We start from the raw sequence: 11,901 nt of genomic DNA, 5'->3' as shown, positions 1-11,901 counted from the left end.
GGAGGTAAAACAACAACACGTTAGGTAAAATTGACTCTTAAAACCTAGAATTATACAACAGGCGCCCCCTAGCGGCACTCACCTTTCATATTGTTCCAGTCTGGGAGCCTCCAAGCACATTCTACCACTAGGTGGGGATTGCAAACGCTCTTACAACTTCCGTATTCGTTCAGAATCTCCCACTGAAACCAAAAAACAGTTTAAAAACATAAATAGTTTTAAAACATAGCTAAAATAGCAATGAATACAAACAAAAATAACCGAAAGGCGGCTTCTAGAGCTGTATGATAAAATGTTTGGTAGCAATGCAGTGTTTTTACACTAGGCTAGACCCTAACAACACTTAGTTAATTTTTGTCAAAGCCCAAATTAAAAATCGCTTTTTAATGAAATAATGAGCTTTCCTCAAAGAAGAATATGTTCAAAATGTATATCAATTGCAGCGGATGGCTTCGGCAAGGTTAATCGAAATCAGTCAGTATGACCACGATTGCAGTCCAAGCAAGGCCAGAAAAAATAAATATCCCCTGGTGAGGTTCGAACTCACGACCTCCGGTTATACTGTTAAATAGTAGCGTTTCGTTTTTCACATAGAAATGTTTGTTCAGCTTAGTTACAAAGTCAATTTTATACTTTATTGCAACATTTTGACAACAAAATTCAAGGATTCATTACTCAAAAACTTTTTACAAATAAAAAAGGCCTATTTTTCGGAGTAAATCAATTTGTTTCACAGTTCTTTAGCATATGTGGCTTATTCATCTATCGAAAGAATGTGTATAGTACTAGCAGCAGCAGCAGACCTAAAATGGCGTCCAAATACCTGGTTGAGCTCCTGACAACACCTGATCCAGTGATCCTCCCAGACCTTGTACTCAGGGATGGCGTTGTACGGAGCTGGACCTTTGTTGTGTTCTTCCCTCGCTTGTGACATTAAGCTTTCGTATGTCGACTATTGATTGACAGAAAAGATTAAACATCTATGGGTACTAGTGCAAGTATTTCTGCTAATTTTAAGAAAATATTTATACTTTTTGCGTGTTTTGTTATTCTAAATATGCTGCGGGTAATTTTTAATGGGTGCAAAATTCCATAAACGATTACCAAAAAACAAGTTTATTGTAAAATATTTTCAAGGAAATCGAGATATAAAAAAATGCTTTAACTGTGTGATCAGTGGAAATTTCTTTTTATGAGAGAATTTTTGCTTTTTAATGAAATATTTTATGTTTTGATTTTTATTTGCTTTTTGGCAAACATATTTTGCCCTAGCAATTTTATCCAGGTTTGAGAGATTCTCTTACTTTTTGAATATTTTTTGTCATGTTAAAACAAGAAAAAGACGGTATTTTTCAGGTTTGATTCAATAGATAAAAAGAAAAACTTCAGTCGAGAAAAAAAAGTCGAGAAAATATACTAACCGCTCTATTATAAAAAAAAAACATTATGATGTCACAGAAGACGAAGGCGAAATAGTTTATAGCGTCACGAAGTAATCCCGTTTATGACGAATACAATTACAGCGATAGTGACGTGATGCCGTTCACATAAAAACCAACACTTTAAACAACGCCAGCTTTTTGTTTTTATACCTGAGCTTGTTCGAAGAATCCCTGTTGCTCGTAAGCCATCGCTTTAGCTGTGTCGGGGTAAATACATCTGCGCTGCCACAATCCCGTCCACATGTCTTCCTCACGAAGCAGGGAGTACAGGTCGCACAATGCGTCGAGTATCTGGAAAGATTACCTCGTCGTTAAAAGCTTAGATTAGGTTGAAAATAGTAAACCAGTGGTTCAGGAAAATCCATTTCTAATACTAAAGTGTGCCGTGAACTAATTAGCAACATTTAGAAATGAACTTGATAAAAATTCGAGTATGGGTACCGCAATCTGTCTGGGGGTGCGATAGACAAACCAAAAAAATAGAATTAATTTTCTCTTTAATCGAATTTATTTTTTAACTCACACTAATACAAATTAATTATATGGAACTTGTAATATTAGTATTAACGAGCGTCGGAATATATAAGAATCGCTACACACAGCTTGTAGGGTTACGTTTCTTAGCATGAGTAATTAAATATCCCATTCTCTTCACAATTTTTTACTAATAATTTGAAATTCATTTTTTTAATTACGACTGTAGTTAATCGAGTGTAATGCACAATTTTTGTATGTCAATCTATTTTAAATCTGTTAATATTTGATGATCGTTACTTTATTTAAAAAAGAGGGGCTAAGAATGTATTACAGCCGAGCCCAAACGCTTTGGTTAATGCGGGTAAACGAGCACATTGAAGACTTACATTCTGTTTCCTTGTAGCAATAGGATCAGGTTCAAGGGCCGAAGCAATTGACTTTGACTTCACCGAATCGAGTCCAACTTCAGTGGACATTTGCTCCAAGAGAAGCGCGCAACGAAACCACAGGTTATGGGCTCTGTAGAACAACACACGTCAATATATTATTGGACCGGTTCACATACCCGATACCAAGTGATAGTATCGTTATTAATGCAGCGATTATAATGTGAAGGGTAACCTTATCATATGTATTTGGGTTCTGCCAAAATTACGTTTCAAGCAGAAACGAGCAGTGTTACGTCACAGCTGTAACAACTTACTATGACATCATAACCAATTATTATTATTGAATTGTTGCTACGACGCAACCGATTATTTCACAGGCGAGTGTTACGTCATTGTCAATAAACACCTACAATTACATCACAATCGATTGTTCGAGCATCTTGTATTAGGTCACAATCGGATAATATCTGCCAATAAAGTTACGTCATTTTTCGATTGATAGTTACGTAACAATGAAAACATTCTCCAACTTACTTTCCGAGATATTTGACGACCTGTGGTTTTAGGGGAATACCCGGGGAGCAGTTGGTGAAAGCCTCAACAATGGAATGAACAGCTGAAGGTTGACAATCTTGTTGCACAAGGTGCGAGCCGCTGCACACGAATGCACTCAACTCCTCACCCAATATCTAAACAAACAAGATTCAATTTTCGAACACAGTAATGTAAAAACATAGGAACACAATACATTTTTTTTAGTAACTTCAATAAAAATATCAAAGCCATAATATTCGATAAAATCGACATTTCGCAATTTACAGACGTTTCAGCAATAACTCATGCCATCATCAGTGTAAAACATCGCTTTTATCTTCACTTGATTTTTACACTGATGATGGCAGGAGTTATTGCTGAAACGTGTGTATATTGCGAAATGTTGCTTTGATCAAATACTATGGCTTTTATATTTTTATTGAAGATTCAATTTATTTTGCGCATCTTGCAAACAATAAGTTAAAGAATAAAACACATACATGCTGGTTACCCCTATCAGAGGGTTCTCAGATCTCGAAGGCTGTTTTAACGCATTTTTAAAGAATGTTTAACTGGCTGCCCGAAGCAAACTTAATTAATTTATATTGGTAAATAAAAAAATACGAATTTAAAATAATTTTAATCGACGAATGGGAAGAGCCCAAAATTATTGTTAATGGACTATAACTCTTATAAAAATATTAAACAACGCTTTTTGTCGTTGAAAAGGAAAAATCTTTACGGAAATAAACGATTTGGTAATCTTGACTTCTGTTATCGAACCCTGAAAACAGACTGATTTCAGTTAACATACTTTTTTGTGTTTTTTTGGCTTTTTAGGCGTATTTCGTTAGTTTTCGTCAGTGATACGAAACCAGTTTCACAAGATGATTACAACATGTTTTAAACGCATCTAGTTCAAGTAAACTAGTTTTGCTTGCATTTTGTTGTCGTTCCGAGAATGAAGCCCAAATACGCGGGAAGAGTCTGCACCAAACGGTGTGAGCCAGCTTCGAATCGTTGTGGCAAAGCTGAGTGGCGGCCAATAGGAAAGTTGAAGTTCGAACTTCCGACAATGATTCCAAGAACATCCAATGCCTGGTAATGAACAAAGCAAGTCAAATTGATATTTGCAAAGCTGCCATAACACGTACTCTGGATAAGTTGTAATGTCGGGACAACATTAAAAAGCTAATATTTTGTGATATATTATTATTAAAAATGGTGTCAATTTGAATACAACCGCTGTTCTATTCAAAATAAAACTCTTTCCAGTGAGGGGGAAATTCTCGCAAATAGTCACTGATGAGCCATAAAAAAACCGTGTGTTCACCTTGTCAAATAGTTGTATTTTTACAAAAATGTCACTTGTTGTATCTCTGTTACCCAATAAGCATAAAAACAATACCAAGACTTTTAACCGACCTTGTGATGAGCGTTGATGTCAATTGTCTATCTTTGTTTACAAAATAAGCACAAACCTATTCTTTTTCACAAACAATACCAGAACTTGTTGAAATACTAGGACAACATACGTTATGTCATCTGTGTAAATGACCCAAGTTTTCGAAACGACTAAGTCAAGTTAAGCCATTTTACCTAAACGACTTGAGTCAGGTCAATTGACTTGAAAACACTGACTTAAGTGCAAAGTCTATATGGCGCTATTATCAACAAATTGTAATCTATATAGCGCGCCCCTGAAGTCAGCATCGTCGACCCTCATCCAAAAGAGGCAAAAGTTCGCGAACGCGTGACGTAACAGAGGAAAAAGAACAATAAAAATCGTTTTTAACAAACCTTGTGATGAGCGTGTTAAGCTGCTGGGTCCGATCACTGGATGTTGCTGGATTCCTCATCCCAGGAGCATTGGAGGACATTGGAGCATCTTTGACCTGCTTCCTTGCATCAACTCCTGCTCCTCCGAGATCCGAGGAGTCTTCGCTCTGATCCATCATCTTCTCAACATCCTGAGAAAAGAAAAGAGAAAGTTCAAAATATGTTTTTCAAGACTTTTTTTCTTTTTTTATGTTGTGTTGATTTAAGTCTTTTTTTAATGTTGTGTTGATAAAGTCTTGGTAACTTTTTTATTGATTTTATTTAAATAAGGAATTAGGTTGTTGTAACCATCATTGTGTTTATTAACTTCTGATAAAGACTTCCTGCCTTGATTGCATCTGTGATCGACAGATCCGTTTAATAGTCTGCGATGGCTTTCGGTGTACTATCCCTACTGTATATTTGATACTTTACCTCTTCCTTGCTGTCCATTTCGATGTCCATCGGCTCGGTCTTGACCTTGGCAAGGGCGTTGAACGCGTCACGCTCTGCTGCGTCGGCCAGACTGATCACGTGACTGATGGACGGTATTAAGTAGGGGCTTCCCCTAGCGATAATGGGCGTCTCGCGATCGCACACAGAGAATATTAACTGGAGAAGAAAATAAAGTTAAATTTGGATAAAATCAGAGTAGAAATATCAAAGCTCATACATAGGCGGAAAGCATTTTTATGAATGTTTTAAAGGAATGTTAATGTAATGGCTGAAGCAGGGCTGTGGAGTCGGTTAAAAACAACCCGAGTCCGACTCTGGCCAAATGTAAGATTTTGTCAAGTACATATAAAAAATGCGCTACCTCAATACATTGCTTGATCCAGAAGTGTGATCCCATCGCTTCCCAGTTTTGGGAGCAAGTGATGTAGAGCATCCGATCGAAGAGGTTCTTCTGAACGCTCCCGTCGAAAACCTCCAGGAATGACCTCCTGGTGGATGGCTGGACACAACGGAGTCCGGAGAGGAAGGCTGGCTCCAACTTGCTCGTCAACTCACTTCCACTAAGAGTCTCATCCCTGGATGAAAAACTTGTAGATTAACCACTAAAAGCGCTGGGAATTGTTCCGTTTCATTTGTATTATTTAAATAGCTAGCTTGAAATTTGAGCCAAAGACAAACAGACAATTACCACACCAAATGTAAAAAAAAAACAGCGAGGGAACTGAAAGACAAGCAGACGAGGAACAGAAATAAAGACAAACATAAAAGGAACAAACAGACACAAAGACAAACAGGCAAGGAACAGACAGAAAGACAAACAAACCAAAAACACACAAATTGAAAAGGAATAGACAAACAGACACGTAACAGACAAACAGAAAGGAACAGACAATTAGAAAGGTAACAGACAAAAACACAAAAAACAGACAAGTACCGAAACCAGACCAAAACAAACAGACAGAACCAAGGTATAAAGAGCACTTTAAACCTGTAAACATAGTTGACGAGGTCTAGGAATCCAGTGTGAAGATCAGTCTGATCCGGGAACCTCTTCTCAATGTTCATGAGTTTTATGAGGAGAAGGGACTTCTCACGGAGGGAGGGGGATTGTTGGAGGTCCACCATCGTCTTCGCCTGGAGGAGGAAGAACAATGCATGACTTACCCAAGCAAGAAGTATAGTGCAATTTAGTTGAAAATATAGGTGATGGATATTTGACTTCTATAGGGTAACGTGTTTCTAAGCATTCAGGTAAATGTTCTGTTTTTTTAAGTTTTAATGTAATTTCATGAATAATTATTATGAGTACTTTGTAACCTTACTCAGACTAAGGGTAGGTGAAAGAGTTCCTCAGAAATTAAAATGTCTTTATCATTACAAATTAACTGTGCTGTTTAACTATATTAGTTATACTTTACAGTCTGTAACTAAAATTTCGCCAAATATTATATATTTTAACTAGTTTGTGCTTGTGGCATCAAAATGTATAATAGGAAATAAGATATTGTTTAAATTCATATGTTGTTAGAGCGCTGTTATGCGATATTTATGGGTTTTTATCTGTCTGCTACTACAATTATTTTAAATGTTTTTATAAGTAAAGGTTTAAAACTCCAAAAAAGAAACATAAGTCGCCACATCCATGAATGGCATTATCCGTTTATCTCAATTCGAATGATTTATTTATAAATTTATATGGCGAAATGCATATTTATTTTGAAAGTTTAAGACCTTGCTGACGAATTGTTGTTCGAAGCGGTGCGCTTCTCAAGCTATTACAAAATTTTAGAACTTGTTTTGTCGGCATTATGTGTTCTGTTGGAGGGCAAGATTCTGTTGTGGAAACACATACTGTATTAATCTTAAGCCATTGTAAATGACAAGATTCTTAACAAGACTAACTAAAGCAAACATTTCAGTATTTAAACTATATTATTTACTTTTTTACCGATAACATAAAATATCTGACCTTGAGCCAGCCGTCCATGACCTTGATGACAGCCTTGAGCAGTTTAGCGTCGGGAGACTTCTCGATGATCTGCACGAGGACCACGTTGATGAGCGTCTTCCGAGTGTCCGTTGCCATGGTAGCGATCCTCTGCTTGACAAGGTCCAGGGAAACGACGATCAACTCGCTCAGGACTGGAACAGAACAATGGGAGTTAAGGAGGTGGATTAAAGATGTTGAAAACGGGATTAGTGAGGTAAAAGAGCAGGAGGATCAAAATGATGAGTGACGATCAACTCGCTCAGGATGGATAAGGAACAATGAGAGTTAAGGAGGATTAGAAAATGGCAAGAAGAGACGAAAACGAGGGAAAACAGGAGGAGGTAAGAGGTATTGGGATTAACAGGAACAAAGGGAGTTAAGGAGGATTATTTAAGGATGCTAAAAGAGAGATAAAAGAGGTACAAGAGGAGATAAAAGATAATAGGATATATGGTAGTTAAGGAGGAGGGTTAAAGGAAAAGTTTTAGCGAGGTAAAAGAGGAGATAAGAGATGATAGAATTAAAGAAGAGGAACTTTTAGTTAAAATAGGAATTTATTGAAAAGAAAAAGAAGTTGGAAACAAATCTATCAGGTTTTAAGAAGGAATAATGGAGCTTAAGGAGGGGGATTTAAAGATGTTGAAAGAGGAATTGGTGTGTTTATGTAAAAGAGAAACAGGATTTATGAAGGACAAATTGACTAAAGCAGGAACAAAGGAAGGTAAAGAGAAAGATTAAGGATGTTGAAAGAGGAATTAGGAAGAAGGAGAAGGTTTTAAGAAAACGCGAGAAGATTTTGTAGAAAGGGGAATTTAATGAGTAGGAGGAGGTAAGACTATAGACGAGGATTTGGAATCAGATCTCTGACGACTAAAGCATGAACAACTATAGGTAGGGAGATAAATGTCGACCTTAATTCCTGGGCGATCAGTAAAAACAGAATACTCTACCAAAGCTAGCAATTCAGGTCAGACACTACTAAAAGATCAAATATATATATACCTTTTAAGAGTTACATATATTTTAAGATCTTTTAATAGTGTCCGTAATTTCTAGCTTTGCTAAAATAATTCTGCTGTTTGAGCTACAACTAAAACTTTTATTCATGTAGCGTCTATGTATTATTGCTTCAGTTCATTTTGGATCTCAATTTTTTGGTTTAACTTCGCAATTTGCTGACCATAAAGGCCCGTTTACACTACAGCTGCACTGAGCTGCGCTGGGCGTGGAATTTTTTTTACTACAGCTGCGCTCAGCTGCGGTGGGCGTAAAAATCGTTCCAAACGTAACCTTGAGTTTACCAAAGCGTGAAACGCTAGCCACAATAGAATTTAAATGCAAATTACGCCCAGCGCAGCTCAGTGCAGCTGTAGTTTAAACGGGCCTTAAGTCTTTCATAGTTATAACCTACTTGGGTTTGCTTCGCTCGGTTGTCCAGGTTGTTGGTGAGGTTGCAGATGTTCCTTTACAAGTTTCTGGAACGCTCGAACGAACAATGAGATCACGTTGTCGATGTAGGCTGGTGTGTGAGTGCAAGCTGACTTGAGGATCATAAGAGTGGAGTAGAGGCCTGTCGAGTAATGTAAGCGATTTGTAACAAGTGCATTAAACTAGAATGTGCGCAACGTGAAATTTGATAAAAGAAAAAAAGCGATAAAAAAGATTTAGCCTGTTTAATATTTAACTGATTCGAGGCAAGAATTTTTCTTTTACATTTATTGTTTGCCTTAGAGAGATTCCCTACAAACAAATGCTTTTACTAGAACAAAAATAAATATCAAAGTCCTTGCTGTTAGGTTGGAATTCCAAAATATATGTTAGTTGATTGTTTTATTCATAGGCCGTCACGAAACTATATGAATTGCGAATGCCCCAAAATTTAAATAATTGTGCTGGTATTAATGTCAATAAATTGTTAAAACTTCAGGTATTTTAGGTCTCGTTAAGCTTAAACGACCATAAAAACAGTAAAAAAATACTTATAACTGGCATTAGCACTGTAAGAAGACGAAAAACTCAACAAAAAGTATTGTTTTCTGGTCCCCCAATAAACGTAAGAAAACCTGAGGTAAACGCCCTAGATAGTGTTTTTATTGTGGGTAAAAAATAGGTAAAACAAAGCTTTAAATTAATTGCTTCTAAAAAACTAGACAAAAAACACTTGTAAAAATACTGAATAATAAACCCGTCATAGTTGCACTTTCTTACAGGCAGACTATTTTCTGTGTTCTAAAATACGTAAGAAAACCCCAGGTCCCGGATCGTTTAAAAAGTAGGTAAAACGAAGCTTTACGAATTGCTTATAAAACAATAGGACAAAAACAGTTGTAAAAGACAAATATCTCTTAATAACCAGTCACTTACTTGCAGGCAAACTGTTTGCCGTCTTCTCATAAGTGTTTAATCCCTCGGTGACAGTTTTACCAACAGCACTGTACAAAATATCAAGCCCCTTCTCCGCTTGACTGCGCTCGGACTTCACCTCCTGTGACGTCATAGAGGAGTCGTCGGCGGGAGCGGCGGTTGGCGGGAAAATGCCGAAAAGGCGCGAAAGCAGGTTGTGCACGGAACGAGTGACCTTGAAGCCAAGGTCAAATACACGTTTTTGTTATGTGACTTCCATAAAGTGATTTAGGTCATTCTTTTTAATTACCTTTATTTGAATTAAAACTTTGAGGTTATATAACTTTACTTGAACTTGGTATTTTTTATGTTTAAGTTTGCTAAACTTAGGTTAGCTCACTAATTTTATACATTCGTTTGATTTCTATAGGTTTTGGGTGTTTGACATGCAAAATATTTATAAATCCAATGGGATTTTTATTATTTATTAATCGCAAATAAACACTAACTGATGATGATACAAGGTTGTATCGAAACGTCTTTATCAAGACCTTTTTGGCTTTGACATATTAAGCAAATATACCAATTTTTCTGTTTAAACAAATTTGCCAGAACAGCATAATCCATGTTTAAATGGGTAATTCAACAATAGTGTGAAGTAATGACGTCATGTACCTTGACGTTGGTTGACGTCATACATGACGCAATGCCCTGCTGTAGCGGACTGAGAGTGGATACGACGGATTCCTTTGGTATGAGGGAGAGAATGAGATTGAGTAGTTCCAGGGCTGTGCAAATGTTACCGATGTTACCCTGGGTAAAAAGAAACATAAACAGCATAAAAACAAGTTTACATTTTGTAAGTGGTAACCTTGAAGGCTACCCATGAAATGTTTATTATGTTAAAGACGTAATTATTTGCTGCCAGTGAGTTGATTATTATCATCAAAAACCTGTAAAAATAGTAGAACTTCGTAAACCTTTAAAAACAAGACGGTTAAATGAAAACTAAGTTGCAACTCTTATGGAATAAATATATTTTTGACTTTTAAACTCACATATAAAGCCGCACGCTCAAATGTTAAGTACTGTGCACATATATTCACCATATAATATAAATTGTAGTCACGCACTTAAATTTCGATTCCAAAACGAAATATTTTGATGATGCTAAAAACAGACTTGATTTAAGATTTTCGTCACTTGACTTGGATGTTAGGTCTTGTATTTTAATTTAAGACAATCACGCTTAGATCCCGAACGAAGTATTAAAATTCGAGCCCAGACTTAAACTTGAGCGCAAGCACTTTCGTTTTGCGCACTGCACGTACCTGTTGGGCAGGGTCAATGGTCTGCAGCAGTTTATCGAGCCACAGCAGATGTAGTTCAGCGTTGGGCCACATGTCTCCCTTTAAACCGATGTGCAACAGCGCCACACAGCGGCGGGACAGCTGCTCGATTGCTGAGCCGCCGCTCTCATTCACCTGCACGAAAAAGTATTAAAAATAGGAATTTTTCAGCAAATGAACCCCCAGATTAGAAAAAAAACTTAATTGAAACCAACCTACGGGTGAAGTTTCTTTGTGATTATTAAAAAAATAACTAGACTGCAGAAATTTCAACTGTGAAACGTCAACATTTTTGTGGTGTATTTCAAAATGTTTTTCGTAAAATATGTAGGCAGTTTTAATAAAACATAGACCAAACAGAAAGAATATAGGATTAAATCAACGCAAAAAATTAAGACAATTTATTAAAAACAATAATTTTATACAATTATTGAAGCTGGACAAAAATACTGTCAATTGTTCAGTCCCAATATTTTTTTAAACAATCGATGTACACGTCATCACCTGACACGTCATCCTCAACAGAAAGTTGATGACGCTGTCCGATTGTTTCTTGTCGATCCTGACGACGACCCCCGAAGTGTGGGGGGTAGAGGGTGAGGGGGGCTCGATCTTAATGCTCATCGCACCAACGGGGTGGATAAGACGCTTCACAGCTAAAATGGATACACATGGAGCATTTAGAGGCAAAAACAAACCTCAAAGGAGATAAAAACCTTTGTAGTTTCACTATTAGACTTAGGTAAACAATACAGTTTAAACACCCGTTTTTTTTACCGTATTTATGTTTTGTTGTAAAATCCAATAAATAGAAACATTATTGAAATATTGTGTTTGTATTGGGAGGTTTTGCCCAGAGGTTTGAGGATCTGTTTTACTTATAGAACAACTTTTATTTGAGGTTTAAGTCGGCAAGGCACACGGAACTGATAAAAAGATGACCTTCTTTAATAAAAAAAAAATTTCAACGAACAAAAATGAGCCATTTGGATAATAAGTCATAGTTGCTGAAACACTGTACTACGCAGAAGAGGAAGCACAACTGGTGCAATAAATCAGTTTTTGCACTTCTAATGACAATGAAGACAAACCTACATTACCAA

At 36.7% G+C, this 11,901-nt stretch overlaps 1 protein-coding gene across 1 annotated transcript in view; it reads right to left on the bottom strand.

The window, feature by feature from the left end:
• The window catches only part of LOC146162763 (transformation/transcription domain-associated protein-like), a 91,213-nt gene that overhangs the window by 18,351 nt on the left and 60,961 nt on the right, over positions 1-11,901 (bottom strand). Inside the window, 16 exon segments of the mRNA XM_083384260.1 lie at positions 83-182; positions 824-952; positions 1,593-1,733; positions 2,306-2,438; positions 2,843-2,997; positions 3,784-3,940; positions 4,643-4,812; positions 5,096-5,272; positions 5,478-5,691; positions 6,105-6,250; positions 7,086-7,258; positions 8,518-8,676; positions 9,471-9,684; positions 10,125-10,262; positions 10,781-10,933; positions 11,303-11,454. Coding sequence (XP_083240386.1) covers positions 83-182; positions 824-952; positions 1,593-1,733; positions 2,306-2,438; positions 2,843-2,997; positions 3,784-3,940; positions 4,643-4,812; positions 5,096-5,272; positions 5,478-5,691; positions 6,105-6,250; positions 7,086-7,258; positions 8,518-8,676; positions 9,471-9,684; positions 10,125-10,262; positions 10,781-10,933; positions 11,303-11,454 — 2,511 coding nt within the window.

Source organism: Ascidiella aspersa, chromosome 3 (genome assembly GCF_963924565.1).
Source record: "Ascidiella aspersa chromosome 3, kaAscAspe10.2, whole genome shotgun sequence".
Classification (NCBI taxonomy): domain Eukaryota; kingdom Metazoa; phylum Chordata; class Ascidiacea; order Phlebobranchia; family Ascidiidae; genus Ascidiella; species Ascidiella aspersa.
This window is presented reverse-complemented; position numbering and strand designations above follow the sequence as displayed.